The 14,909-nt window shown below is 34.6% G+C and overlaps 1 protein-coding gene across 1 annotated transcript in view; it reads left to right on the top strand.

Moving 5' to 3' along the window:
* PCID2 (PCI domain-containing protein 2) overlaps positions 1–14,909 on the top strand; it is a 191,431-nt gene that overhangs the window by 53,805 nt on the left and 122,717 nt on the right. Inside the window, exons 6-7 of the mRNA XM_090411518.1 lie at positions 812–895; positions 10,018–10,121. Of these exons, the coding sequence (XP_090267644.1) occupies positions 812–895; positions 10,018–10,121 (188 nt within the window). The remainder of the gene's footprint in view (positions 1–811; positions 896–10,017; positions 10,122–14,909) is intronic.

Genomic DNA, 14,909 nt, shown 5'->3' with positions numbered 1-14,909 from the left:
CACTCCTGAGATACTGATTGGTTGATAGTTGGATACATCAGTTTGCACCATCCTTGTGCAATGGAATTACGAACAGTCTTTACACGCCTGCAGACTCTTCCCTGTTCTAAGAGTAAAATTATATAACCTGGTTAAAGGAATAGCCAGTCTAGCTGAACACTCGTTTAGCACCCTTGCTGATATCCCATCTGTTCCTATTGCTGAATTCTTATTTAGTTTGTGCTACACCTGAGTTTCTTCATCTGGTAAAGAGGTATCAGGGAGCTCAATGTTGCATACACCAGGTTAATAGCTTTCAACAAAATCAGCAACTCATTAGTTGAACAACTTGTTCTACATCTGTCACTCTCACACCATCTGCATTCAGTAGTTATGCTTTCAAATTCATTCTTTCTTTTACTTGCAGTATATCACTTGAATTCTTTGGGGTTATTTTAGCTTGCAGAGCCAGTTTCTTTTCATACTCAGACTTAGCTTTCCATACAACAATTGTGAATTCTAATTTTCATAATGGACATCATCTTTATGCACACAGAATATTTACTTACATCACACAAATATTCATATGCTATAAAAAGTGTTGTGGGGAGGGAGTGGACCCTCTCATTTTCAGACTTCTTCATTTTGTTACTGACACATTGCCTTTATTAATGTTATCTTTATGCCCAGACAACAGTTTATTAATTCAAAAATTAACCATTTTAATTTGTTTTATACTATTGAAGATAAAAAGAAAAAAGTTTTTGTTCAGCCAGTGCATACTGCCAACATAACACTAAACTTTCTTAACATAATTATGATATTTATCAAGATTCTGCAGAGTCAGAAGGATGAAAACTGGGCTTTACCAGTTATGTATGCACTTTGTTTAGATCTCAGGTTATTAGCAACAAATGTAAGTATATATATATTTTTTTCCTTCTATGGTTGATTGGCTGTTTTCTGTTGCTTTAATAATAATAACACACACAAAAAAAAAACTTATATAAATAACAAATGAAATTAATGAAACTCTTGCAGTAATTCATTAGATAATAATCACTTATAAAAAACTGGGTTTTAAAATGTGACTAATTATTATTATTATATGATGTTATATAATAATATGATATTATATTATATTTTCATTGTGGAATGCCACTCTGCACTGCATTGTATGATTACTGTTTACACTAAAAATCCACTATCCACTGCATAATCTACTGTTATTTTAAAGTTTTATTATTATATGTCAATAATATTTCATTAAAGGTTATCTTGAAGGTGCATATCATATCCAGATATGTACCTTCAAGGAGCATACAGGATATTATGATAATACTATACAATTTAGGATTAAGGATGCAGCTTCTACTTGTCTTTTTATTGTCTTATCATTAGTGTTCTCTTTGCCAGATTAGCAAAAGAAGCAGAAATGGTAGAAAAATGACTCCAAGGAAGACCAAGGCAGTTTGATTAGTTAGGAATAGTTTTTTTTTTTTTTTAAAGCTATTAGATCTGATATTTGACAAATAATAGACATATTTTGTCTGCACGGTTAGCCTAGTAGCTGTGCACTTCGGAACCATATGTCTGGGAAAGGAGTGCCCTAGGTTCGATTCCCGTTGGAGACGTGAGGGGCTAAGGATCTTCCTTAGCCATAGCCAAGTTAGCCAATCTTGGGCATGGGCAGTAGGGTTCTCCCCCCCCCCCGTTTAGCTGTGGGGTTTTCATCCTGCAAGCAAGCAAACTGGTGCCTGAACACACATGGACTACAGTCATGAATACCTCCAATAGGGATGCAGTAGAGGAGTGGCGTCGTGCCGGCTGCATCTCATTAGGAGGAGGAGATTTCCCATCTGAAGCAGATGGAAGGGATAGAAAGATAGATTTTTTTTTTATTATTGTAAACATAACAATCTTATATACAGGATTAACCGGTTTTTGGTTCCCTGCAGTCATGCAGAGAGGTTACATGCTTATACTCTTATTGAGGTGTGTTACATCAAAATATCAGTTATAAGGTGAATTATATTTTTTTTTAAATAGACGTGACATCATCTCCCCTCCCAAAAAAAAAAGAAAGGGGGAAAGATTTTTTGCGCTTAAAAGTGTGAATATTAATCAGCTGTCACTCTCATGTAAATAGATAATATTGTCCTATAGTAATTGGTATGTTCTTCCACATACCTGTCAGATTTTATGTTCTTATACAGTATCATGTCAAAATAACTGTTAATGGCTTAAATTTAAAAAATTTAAAAAAAAAAAGATAGATAGACATATTTCAAAGGAAATTGATTTTCTAGTCATGAAATATTGTGTTGAATTATGTCTGTTACACTTCTTGAAAGAAACAAAATCACAATGATTATGAATTACAGCATTGGCTTGTATTTCATTTGCCTGTTAGACTGTGTGTTACTGTACCATTTTTATTTTATTATCTTAAGATGTCAGAATTATATTAAAGAAATATCTGTTCAGTTAGTTTCCAATGTGATATTTTTAGCAAAAATGAAATTATATTGGTGTGAAGTTGAAATCAATAGAATAGTATATCTAATGGATGCTGTTATAGGCCATAAAATATAGAGAGTATTGATTGTGAAATGTTTAGACAAATTAGTTGGGTAAATAAAAGGAAGATGATCCTAAAGGGAGATTTTAATTATAGAAATGTGGATTGGAAAGAAGGGATAGTATATACGAGGAACTTCCAGAAAATAAGTTCTGATGGGCTGTCAGAGAGACAAAAATATACTTACAAAAAAACTTTATTGGAAATTAAAGTAGACATTTTTCACTACTTTTCTACATAATTTCCACCATTGTTCAGGCTCTTATCATAACAGGGCACCAAGAGTTGTATACCTTCGTCATAGAAGGTTTCTGCCTGTGATGCAAACCACATATTGACTGCTTCTTTGACCTCATTGTCGTCTTGAAACCACTGGCCACCAAGGAAAGATTTCAGATGTTTGAACAGGTGAAAGTCACTTGGCGTGAGGTCAGGACTATATGGGGAATGATAGAATTGTACCCAGCCAAAGGTGGCGAGAAGTACCCATCTTCATACCATTGAATCCTCATTGCGTGTTCTCCATAAACCTCAATAATTTGCCAATGAATTTCAGCTGCTCTAATGTTCCTTGCATTCAAGAAACAGATAACTGACCTAATTTCACATGCAGCGGGCGATTCGATTTTCTTAGACATTATAAACACACACCAAGAAGCTTATGCACTGCGAGAATGTCTGAAAATGGCACCAATGCCTTGTTAAGGAATCAACAAACTCAGTATACGCATGCACGCCATTGCGATTGCAGTGCTGCAGTGAAAATATTCCAAAACGGAACTTACTTTCTGGATATCCCTTGCAGTAACAAAGAGAGTAAATTTTTGGGTTTTTGCAGGATATCATGTTATGGATGCAACATGAAGATTATCAGTGTTAGATTTGGTGATATCCTCACAGGATGTGGTTGTAAATGAGGTATCAACACTACGTGTTGATCAATATCTCACTTTCACCAACAGATGAAAGTGATCATGAGATATTGGTTTGGAAAGAGTCAAAAAGGAAAAAGTTGTTATCAAGAAGGTCTGTGTGTGTAACTATAAGGTAGGTGATTAACAGAAGCTGTGTAGAAAGATGTTGACAGTGCATGGGGAATGATAAGGCAGTATCTAACACAAGCACTGCATAACTGCATACCAAGAGTTGAACAAACAAATAAATAGAGAAGCAGTGAGATGAATGAACAGTGAAATCAAGTAAGCATTGTTACAAAAAAAGTTATGAAGGACGTACAAGACAGTTTGCAGTGAACGGATGCATGAAGAATATAAAGTGCAGGCCAGAAAAGACAAGCATGGGTAAAAAAGAAAAAGTAGAATATGAAAGGAGATTGACCAGTCAAGTCAAAGCTAATCCAAGGGATTTTTTTTTTTTTTTGTTATGTGGCAAGCAAGAGGGAAAATAATTATGGCAGGTTGATGTTGGTGGATAGTTATAGTAGTAGATTAGCCATAGCAAATGATATAGTGGAATTATTTAATGAACAGTGGTGTGAATGATGTTGTGCAATGTAGAAGGAAGGCAAGAATTAGGAGAATTAAAGGTGAAAGAATCAGAGGCGTATCAAGTGTTGCCCAAGGGCATGGCTAACTCATTTTGCAAGTGAGTTAGCCAGTGATTATTTAACAAAAGTCTAGCAGTGGGGAAGGTTTTAAGGAGTGAAAAGAAGGCAAAATAATACCTCTCCACAAGCATGGTTTGAGAACAGAATGTTTCAATTATAGTCTGGACTATATATCTGCAGTTGTGTTCAGAGCATTGGAAAAATTGGTTAGAAATAGAATACAGGATTGGGTTGATGAACATAAGATTCTCTATGATAGTCAGCATTGGATTGTGAAGGGCAAGTCTTGTTTTAGCAATCTGCTTACATTTTATGATAAGTACATATTATGTTTTATGATCAGGTCCAAGAATATCATATAGAGTGATATTCTTAGACTTTACAAACACATTTGATAGATTACCACATTATAATTTGGTGTACAAGAGCTGCAAAGGATAGGAATAGATACTATATTGGTTAGATGGATTGGAGATTGGCTCTCTGAACCACACAAGCAAGTTATATATGATGGAGCAGTGTCTCAGAAAAGGAAGGTCATCAGTAGCGTATCTCAGGTCTGTTCTTGGACTCCTACTGTTTAACTTATTTGTTAATAATATTTCATGTGAATTGACTGGAGATCTTCAAATGTTTGCTGATGATGATGCAAAGTTAGACAAAATTATCATGAGTTGTGCTGATGTTAATTCTCTACAGGAAAATTTGAATAGACTTTTAGCTTGGACAAATCAGTGGGTTGCAGTTTTAATATTAATAAATGTAAGGTGTTACACTTTGGGATACAGAGATATAAGGCTACGTACTGTATTGGTGGAGTTGTACTTCATGGAGTGGATGAAATTTGGGATCCTGGAGTGGTGGCAGACAGTGGACTGAGGTTCCCAGAGCACATTGCCAGTGTTGCAAAGACTGCACATTGTATTGCTGCTATGATAAAAAAGGACATGTAGGAATAAGGAGGTGTTGGTGCCTCTATATAAGGCATTTGTCTGGCTGTGCTTAGATTTGGCCACCTTGTTTTCATTGTGATGTGGAAACACTAGAGGGTCCAAAGACGAATGACCAAAGTGCTGTCAGGAATCTGGAGTGTTGGTTATGAAAAGTGTTTAAGGGAATGTAAATTGCAGAGGTTAGTGGATAGGAGGAAAAGAGGAGATATGATAGAGACCTTCAAGTTAGTTAATGGATTCTATCAGATTAATACAGGAGGAATTATAAAAAGAGTGGATGTTAGGATGGGAAGAACGAGAGGCCATCCCTGGAAGTTGTGTAAAAAGTCGTGTGTAGATTTGTTTGTAGAGAGTTGTTAGTGAGTGGAATGCATTACCGGAGTGCATTGTGAATACAGGTATTGTATGCCCACACTTCATAGAGCCGACTTTAGCAGATTGTCAAGAATAGTCAATTCATGCTGAAGGGGAGAAAGAAATAAAAGATGTATGAATTGGACAATAGCACACAAAATCACATGCTTTATATGTAAATTTTCCAACTAAAGCTAAATAGTTACTACTTTAAGAACTAGAATTTTCATAAAAGAAAAGCTAATATTCTGATGTATAATAATAAACACTCATCCCACGAAGCGCATTGATTATGCTATTATCAGAATGGATTTGCCTTCTTCTTCTTCTTCTGACATGTGCAGAAGTGTCGAAGGGTCTCGCATCTGTGGGCATACAGTAGTATAAATAACTTCAAATCTCATTATGATAGATATGTTGCTGGTTGAGTGGGTCTCTCACAATGAGTCTGTTGACTCCATAGAGGTTACCAAAAATAATAAGAAGAAGAAGATATGGCATAGCTTGTCTCACAGTCTAATTCATTAACATGCAGATCCTTTATGTATGCTTCTGAGAGTTGATTTAGTATTAAATCTTGGTTTTTATTACATTGTGTCTGACATTGTATCATCTTGCTTGCCTCCTTAAAAAATAAAATTATTCATAGAATTATTTTATGACAAAATAATTCAGAAGATAGGTGTTTCAGTTATAGAATTTGTAAACAAAAAGTTGTTTACAAATTTCCCTGCCAAAAGACTGTTATGTCACCCTACACAGGTTCTACCATCAGGTCTTGATGGACAAGACTACAAGAACACTTCCGTGACTGTAACATCCCTACTCCAGAACATTTAAACAAAAAATGCAACAACCAAAAAAAAAAAAAACAGGATACAAAGTACAGGATAAACTGAGATAGCAGTCCACACCCTCAAACAAAAACAAACCCTGCAAATCGACTATTAGACATACAAGACAACGAAACAATGCTTAGAATATTGGAAATGATAGCCATAAAATGAGACGAAAACTCGATAAACATCCACCGACCCTACATAATCTCTGAGAGTTGAAGCTCCACAACATAAAAATTAGGTCACGACTCCAACCAATAGGATACAACACAAGCACACCAAAGACAGAAACACTTAACCGACATGACATAGCATCCACTTCTTCAACAAGTTCTGAAGACGACAGTTGTCGAACACCCCGTAACTCCCACCCCTGACTTTTTTTTACTTAAATCCCTCCTCCCCCCCCCCTCAAAAAAAAAATAATAATTTCTATCTTCAGATCCTTCTCTCACACCCACTCCTTCCAAAACGCTCTCTACCCATCCTTAATAATAATAATATTATACATATATCAAAAACCCAGGTTCTTTTCAAATAATTTTTCTACTCCCCCTGCCCCCAAAAAAAAAAAAAAAAAAAAAACCCTTCCTTTAACAGCTTAACAGCATATGAAGGCACATCTCTGGAATAAGGAGACAGGAAACAACATCCAAAAAGGTATGTCCAAAATTTCTCCTTTGTTTTTTATTCTTCATATATTAGTTTTATAACACTCCAGTAATGCCCTAGATTTTTGGATAAAGAGCCAATGACATAGTAAAAAAGGGGCACTCCTAAATGAAAGTAGGCTATATTAGCCATTAAAATAATGGTTTATTTTTAGAGCAGTAACATGGGAATTTTCCCAGAAATAATACCTACAAAGACTCAAGTCCTAATTAGGTGCTCTCTTAGTTATGTCTTAAGATGACTATCTCCCAAATCTTAGGCAAATTTATACAGCCATACTTATTGAGGTTCGGAGTATATTTCAAGTCTTCTGTTGATTTTAAGAACAATCTCTCTGACTTGTAAAAGCTTCTGTGCAGTACTTTTGTTTTGTTCCAGTTGATCCTGTGTGTAGGGTATCCAAAGCATGGTCTGCTAGACCCAACTTGCAATAGCAATAGTGTCAAATGTATTTTATGTGTTCACTGAGGCAGATGTCCACGGTTCTTCCTGTTTGACCTTAGTAAGCTTGATCACACAAACACGGTACCTCATAAACTCTTGGATGTGATAAGGGAGTGGTGCTGTCCTTGGGTGAGCGGATGAGATTAGCCAATTTGACATATGGTCTAAATATGATGCGTAGTTGATGTTTATTGATCGCTCTAGGTATCTTTTCTGATGTGCCTTTAATGTATGGGATGGTGACTGTTTTGTTGTAGTTCTCTGTGGTGGACAGTGGGGGGTATTTATGGGGAGCATTTAGTATTTTGTCTATCTTATGGGGATTATAGCTATTGGCTATAATCCCCATAAGAAGGTGTGGCGCAAGTGAGCGAGTTCAGCAGTAAGAGCATTGTCATTGGAACAAATTGCTCTTGCTCTGTGGGTTAGCGTTTTTTAGGATACCATACTGTTGTGATGGTGTGATTGTTATGCTTCCCAGATACACTAATCACACATCTTCCAGATGGTTCCTTATCATTCTCAGTTTATAGAAAACCCATACAAACAGGTAGATATTTACACAAACAATCAATAAATCTGAAAAAGAATTCTGTTTCATATTTTTTTCCTTCTTTGGGTGCATATTTCGTATGATTGTAATAAATTTCTTATTTAATTTAAGTCTAGCCATTATTATTATTCTTTCAGAGATCCAGTTATATGATTCAGTTTTGTCTTTCCATTTATTGCTGATCATGGTGGCTATATCTGCAGCTGCTTGTTTTTTGTTAGATAGTCCACTGTATATTAACCACGCTACTGGCCAAGACGTCTATGCGTATTTGATCCATAATGGCCAGTGAGGTGGTTAAACTGTAGTCCTGAAGTTCTGTAGAGCCATTTGATTTTTTTATTTGTTTCTGAAATTACTGTTATTTCTATTTTCATTTTCTGTTAGAACTTTTTTGTATTTATTTGATCTTCTGATTAATGCTTCTTATGTTTACTGTTCCGATCCATATCCAGTTCATAGTCCTTTTTTCCACTTCCGTTTCATTATTCGTTTGGGCTGTCCGGTTTTTATTCCCTTGAAATTTCCGAGTATAAGAATTTGTCAGCTGGTGATGGGGCTGCTATCTTAGGGCCTCCAGGCATGCCTGTTTTGGTCCGGGACTGCTTATTGGATATTCGCAACCAACCACCATTTCGGATGGCCATTCCTCTATCCCCCACCTGGGGACCGCTTGGTCGCAGTAGCTCTGCTCCAAATCTGTTCTTGATATTTGTTGCAAATATCAAAAACTTTTGCTAGGTTCTCAAGATTTTAACTTGTTTGAATTTTGTTAATGATGTTTGCTATTTGGTTTAGTTAATCATTGAGCAAACTTTTAAGTTCATATGAGAGACTTTCAAAAATGTAAAATTAAAATAATTACTGTCTTCAGATTTTTCCTTTCCTCTGATGTCTAAAATGCTGTTAAGAACGTCTTAGAGATCAGAGCTGGATGACACTATTACGTTGCACCTGCACCTGCTTGCCAACTAATCAGTACACTTTTTTACAGAAGGAAAAATCCTACTATTATCATCTGAGACTGACTGACTTCCAGAAATATTCCTACATCCTGGACAGGATTTGAATGCAAGTTTTTCTACATTAAATGACATGTGGTTTATCAAAATGCACTGCTGAGGAGTCACTTACAGATCAGGAATAGATTGAGGACCACATTGTGTCAACAGTCTTAAACAGTAGAGCTAAAACAGATGCTCGACATAAAGATGCAACTCTTCAAAGCCTAGAATGCGCTTGTCAAAACAAGATCCCATTCACAGTAATAAATTATCCAAGTTTGTACCCCCACCCATCACCACTAGTATTACAATTTTTATGTTACAATTCTTATTTCAACATTTTTTCTAGTATAATTTCTCTATTAGTTATAATGTAATCAGAGATATTTATCATTTGCAGTTTCCTGTGTGACTCGCTTTTCCAATAAACAAAGTGTCGTATAATCTTTCAAAACACAGACTGCTTTGCACTAGCCAAGTAGCATTACCACATCAACAGTGGAAAATAAAATAAATTTTAAAAAAATCTGTTTCTTCTATTGAATGACAGAAAACTCAAATATTATATAAAAACAATTTTCATGTTATGAATTGCTTTAATTTTTTATTAGAACTCCCCCCCCCCTTCAATTTTGGAAAAATAACTTCACTTATACAAAATATTTCACTTTATAAACTGGCATAGTAATTCTAGATAGTTGTTTTGCTAGTTTTCATAAAATTTATTATCCCATTAAGAAACATAGAAAACTACTTCCATTGTTGCTTGGTTACTCTAGAATTAGAAATTACTTTTAATATTCATAAATGCAGAAGTAGATAGCATTTTGAGAACTTACAATCAATGATTACAAACTGTGACATGCGTTAAATTTGTGGTTTTTCTTCCAGATTTTTAAGTATCTGGCCTTTCAAATAAGGCATAATTTTGAGCTTGTTATGTAACAAATGAATGTGATTGATTGCTTATATGTTTTTTTTTTAAGAATTTGAAAAATCAGAGTATTACCTACTAAGCTCTGCTAATTTGTATTATCAGAATATTAAGTTTTGTATTTTAATGTCCAATAGGCTGATAAACAGCTATTGAAAAAGGCAAAAGAAAAACCTGGAGAAACCTTAGAAAAGGCAGCTGAGTTGCTTATGAGCTGCTTTCGTGTTTGTGCTAGTGATAAGTAAGTATTTTACTGAACTTTTATCAGTATGTTTGGAGATCAAATCACTTTGTAATAACTAGATGTATTGGATGAAGGGATTACCTATATTCTAGTTTTATCACAAATTATTGCTTTACCAGTACTATACTATAGAAAAATTATATTAAGTACGAGGTTAATGAAATACAGTACAATCAAGGACAGTAACTAATTTTAAATAATGATCATTAATATCCAATTGAAGACACATTTTGCCTTTTTATCTTTTGTAGCCTATATAAATCAGAAATGGATAAAAATATTATATTTTCTTTCTAAGTATTCTTACTAAACCATGTGATACTGATCACTGTATGTTCCCAATTTTCATGCTTGTATCAGTTAACTGATTCTGCCTAGTATTAATCATTATTTTGGGTTTTTGTCGATTAATTTTTAGTCCTATTTCTTGTGCTGATTTTTCTGGTTCCAAATACATTTCTTCTACTTTCTGTTTTGTTCTTGACATGATGTTAATGTCATCTGCATATGCTACAACCTGTGCTGAATTGTAATTAGTGTCTTTAGTATCTATTGACAGTGATTGAATATTGTATTCCAAAGCTAAGTTAAAAAAAAAGTATTGGATGCAGACCATCTCCTTGTTTTAATCCTTGAGTTAAAGGAAAGAGATCTGTAAATAATTTTGTATATTAACCTGTGCTTCTGAACTTTCCATTGTTAATTTTATATCTTACTAGCTTATCAAAATATATATTAATCTCATAATTTGCATATAAATCACATTTGATGGAATACTACACAGAACTCAGTTACATATATTAGAAAAAACAATATGACACTGGTTATGTGAATAAGAGGGTAGCTGCTGGACAGGCATCAAAAAGTGGTATATGGAGGGGGAGGTATCAAGGCAAAAATAGACGACTAGTAGTTTGCTGCAAGGTTCAGTGCTGAGACCACTACTGTTTGATTTGTACATAAATGATATAAGAAATAACCTGAAAGGAAATATTCAGTCATTTGCTGATGTGAAATTAGGTAAAATAATAGTTAATCAAAGTGATATGGAGAGCTTGCTGGACAATTTAAATGGGCCATCAGTGGGAGCAAGAGATAATGGATATCAGTTTAATGTGGAGAAATGTTAAATTTATGCATTTTGGGATAAATAAATTACAAGTTGTGTATCACATTGATGGCACTGTACTCCAGGAAATAGATGAAGCTAGAAATTTAGGAGTGGTTTAGAGGAGATATTGATAAGGAAGTTATTAATCCTCTTTATAAGGCCTTGATACGTCCACAACTGGATTACTCTGCTCAGGTCTGGTCTCCTGGATTTCTTGGGGATGAGGTAGTGGTATAGAAGATTCAGAGGCAAGCAACCAAGATGGTGAGTGGTCTGTGGAATGTTCCCTATGAGGATAGATTGAGGGTGTGTTGTGTGGATTGCAGAAGGTGGTTGATAGAAGGAAAAGAGGGGATATGATACAAACATTTAAGTTGCTTAAAGGTTTTTTTTTTTTTTTGGATTGATGCAGAGGAAATGTTTTAGCACTCGTTTAGTGGGGTCAGAACAAGAGATCATCCCTGGAAGTTGAATAAAGGTGTGGCTAGTAGGGTTGTGAAAACTAGATTTCTTGCTTAGAGAGTTGTGAATGAGTGAAATGGGATGCCAGAGTTATTTGTGAGTGTTTTGTCTGTTAATGGATTCAAGGAGAGCTATGTAGATAGTTTGGGTCTCCCATGATGAGTCTTTGGACTCTGTGGAGGTGCCCATACAACAACAATAATAATAATAGTAATTTTCCTCTGTTAGTGCTGTCATATTCTTATTGGTAATTAACAAAAATCTGATGAATATTTAATTCAAATTCCCAAAACTTCTCTAATAATTGTTTAACTATACGTACCTGATCAGTTGTAGATTTGCCTTTCATTTAAAGACATGTCTTTTAGTCCTTCGACATATTTGATCTGATTCTTGTCTCAGTTCTTTATATTTTCCTTCTTTAATCCTAGTTGGTCTAGCAGTAAATTTTTTTATATGCTTTATTTCTTTTCATTACTGTTTAAGCACATTCTTCATCAAACCAATCTCTTTTCTTTTGTTTATTTTCCTATTCCAGAGTTTCTGCAGTATTCAGAATCCATTGTTTAATGTATGTCCAACTTCTTTCTACATCTTGTTTATATCTATATTTTTGGCCTTTATTTTTTCTTTCCTTTTATTCTGGAATTTGGTTTTAACTTCAATTGCTTTAAGTTTCTTGCAAGTTAAACTTTAGTGCTTTTTCATGTCTTTCTTGTTTCTCCACTGAGATTCTTCTCCAATATTTAATTTTGACTAGATAATGATCTGAATCACAGCAAACCCCTCTATATGATCTTACTTCCATAATACTTGATGCGGTATCTCTAAGCACATGATCAATTTGATTAAATACTCTGCCATCTGGTGATATCCATGTTCTTTTATGGATGTCTTTATGAGGAAAGCATGTAGAGGAATATAACTATATTTTTACTTATAGCAAAATCAGTAAATATTCTAGTCCTGATAGTATCTCCAAGTTCTGTTCAAAACTGCTCTAGTATTTATTTTTCCTATCAATATAGGAAATATAATATCAATCTTTACAATCTATAGTATGAAAGATTGTACTTTCATACTTGTTCATCACCTGCCGTATCCAGTCCATTTGTTGAGTCTTCCTGTTATATGTTTTACTTATTTAATTTAAAACTCATGAAGTTGCTCTAGATATTAAGGCAAAAGTATTATGTTAAATGTTTCACATAAACTATTCCCTGATAATAAGTACTTATTCATTATGCTGCTTAAGTACCAATTTGTGGTGTGCTTAAACTCATGTGATGATGATGTGGCATTAAACTCATGTGGTATTTGCATTTGATTAGCTCTAGTGTAGGGCTATTTACCAAACTAACCATCTTGTGCAATCAGGTTGCAATTTTCTCTGTGGTCATGAGGTGTCTCAACTGGCTGCTGATCCTGGGCTCTCTACTTTCATCTACATTTTCCTCCTCTATATAATTTCCACCCAGCAACTTGAGTTTTTCATCTTGCAAAGCAGACCAGAAGAACACATGCAATTAAAAGACATTATACAATGGCCCCTGTAGCCTGTGCTGGCTGTTAATGTTTCCTCAAACTTTCTTTCTATTGCATCTTTGTCATTTTTTTTTTAATTTGACATGTTCATATTTAATTTTAAGCAGTAATTGTGTAAAACTAAATTCTACATACTAATCTTAGTCTTTTGGTATTTTATACTATGTGTGCACACCTTCAGTATACTGCAGAATTTTCCACACAACAACAACAGATAAATAAATAAAAATTTCTATGCCATATGTCATTAATTATAGATACGTAAATTAATGAACACTAGTCGTAATTTATTGAAAACATTTTAATGTTCACAAGAGGCATTTCAAAATGAATATTCAGTCATAGAAAGTTGTGGAGCCATTATATCAGCCTAATTTTTTTTAACACATTTGCACCGGGCAGTGTCTACAAGTGTGTAAAATGCTGGTGGGAGCAAGCTTTAGCACACACACACACACACACACACACACACACACACACACACACACACACACACACACACACACACACACACATATATATGTGTGTGTGTGTGTGTACTACTTTCCCATGAAAAGCAGTTGCATTTTCACAAAGCTTATATGGCATGATGTTAGTTGCAACTTTTTCAGGCGAATTTTATTTGTGAAATGTGCATCATATTGAATATTTCAAAAATGATTTCAAGTTTTATACACACACACACACACACACAGTTGACTCCTGAACAATGCAGGGGTTAGGGCACCGACCCCTCCCCCTCATTGTTCGAAAATCTGCGGATAACTTTTGACTCCCCAAAAACTTAACTACTAATAGCCTACTGCTGACCAGAAGTCTTACCGATAACATAAATGGTAGATTAACACATATTTTGTATGGTATGTATGTATTATATACTATATTCTTACAATAAAGTAAGCTAGAGAAAAGAAAATGTTATTAAAGAAAATCATAAAGAAGTGAAAATAAATTTACAGTACTGTATTAATCAATACTGTAAGTTTGCATCATCTGTATACAAGATGAATCATATATCTGTCAGTACCTACATCAATATTGTCTTAATAGATACAAAACACTATAAATGTTATATGCATTCTAACATCAGACATCAAAAATGAAAAGATAATGTGAAAAAGAAATTCATATTTATTTACAGGTATAATGATTCATGCATTGATAATCAAGAAGCAGCAATATGATAGCCTAGTGCAATCGATACGATCTTCGCAGTAGCCTAGCTTATACACTAATGAATGAATCATTATAAAATTTTTATTTTTATGCTAATTAATTTAAGAAATTAATAACAGTTAATTTTATGCAGTTATGATTTAATACTGCACTTTTACGTTTGTTTTCATTTCTCTTCACTGCAAATGGCCATGTATGGTCTGTGTATGTGTACGTAAGTTTTGATAAATCTTAACTTTTTATAATAGACTAGGGGGGCTACTCCCCCCCCCGTGTTCCAGACTGGTAGGCCGGTTCTCCTTCAATTCTGATGACTCGAATTTTGAAGACTCGACACTTAGTGATTTTGAAGACTCGACACTTAGTGATTTTGAAGACTCGACATGGTAGCCCCTGAGTGTCGAGTCTTCAAAAGTGGGGACTACAGGGGACCCCCCCCCGGAGTTCCGGACTGGTAGGCTGGTTCTTGAATTCTGATGACTCACTCAAAT

This window comes from Typopeltis vanoorti, chromosome 21 (assembly GCF_054136105.1).
Source record: "Typopeltis vanoorti isolate ZY-2024b chromosome 21, IOZ_Tvanoo_1.0, whole genome shotgun sequence".
In the NCBI taxonomy this organism is placed as follows: domain Eukaryota; kingdom Metazoa; phylum Arthropoda; class Arachnida; order Uropygi; family Thelyphonidae; genus Typopeltis; species Typopeltis vanoorti.
This window is presented reverse-complemented; position numbering and strand designations above follow the sequence as displayed.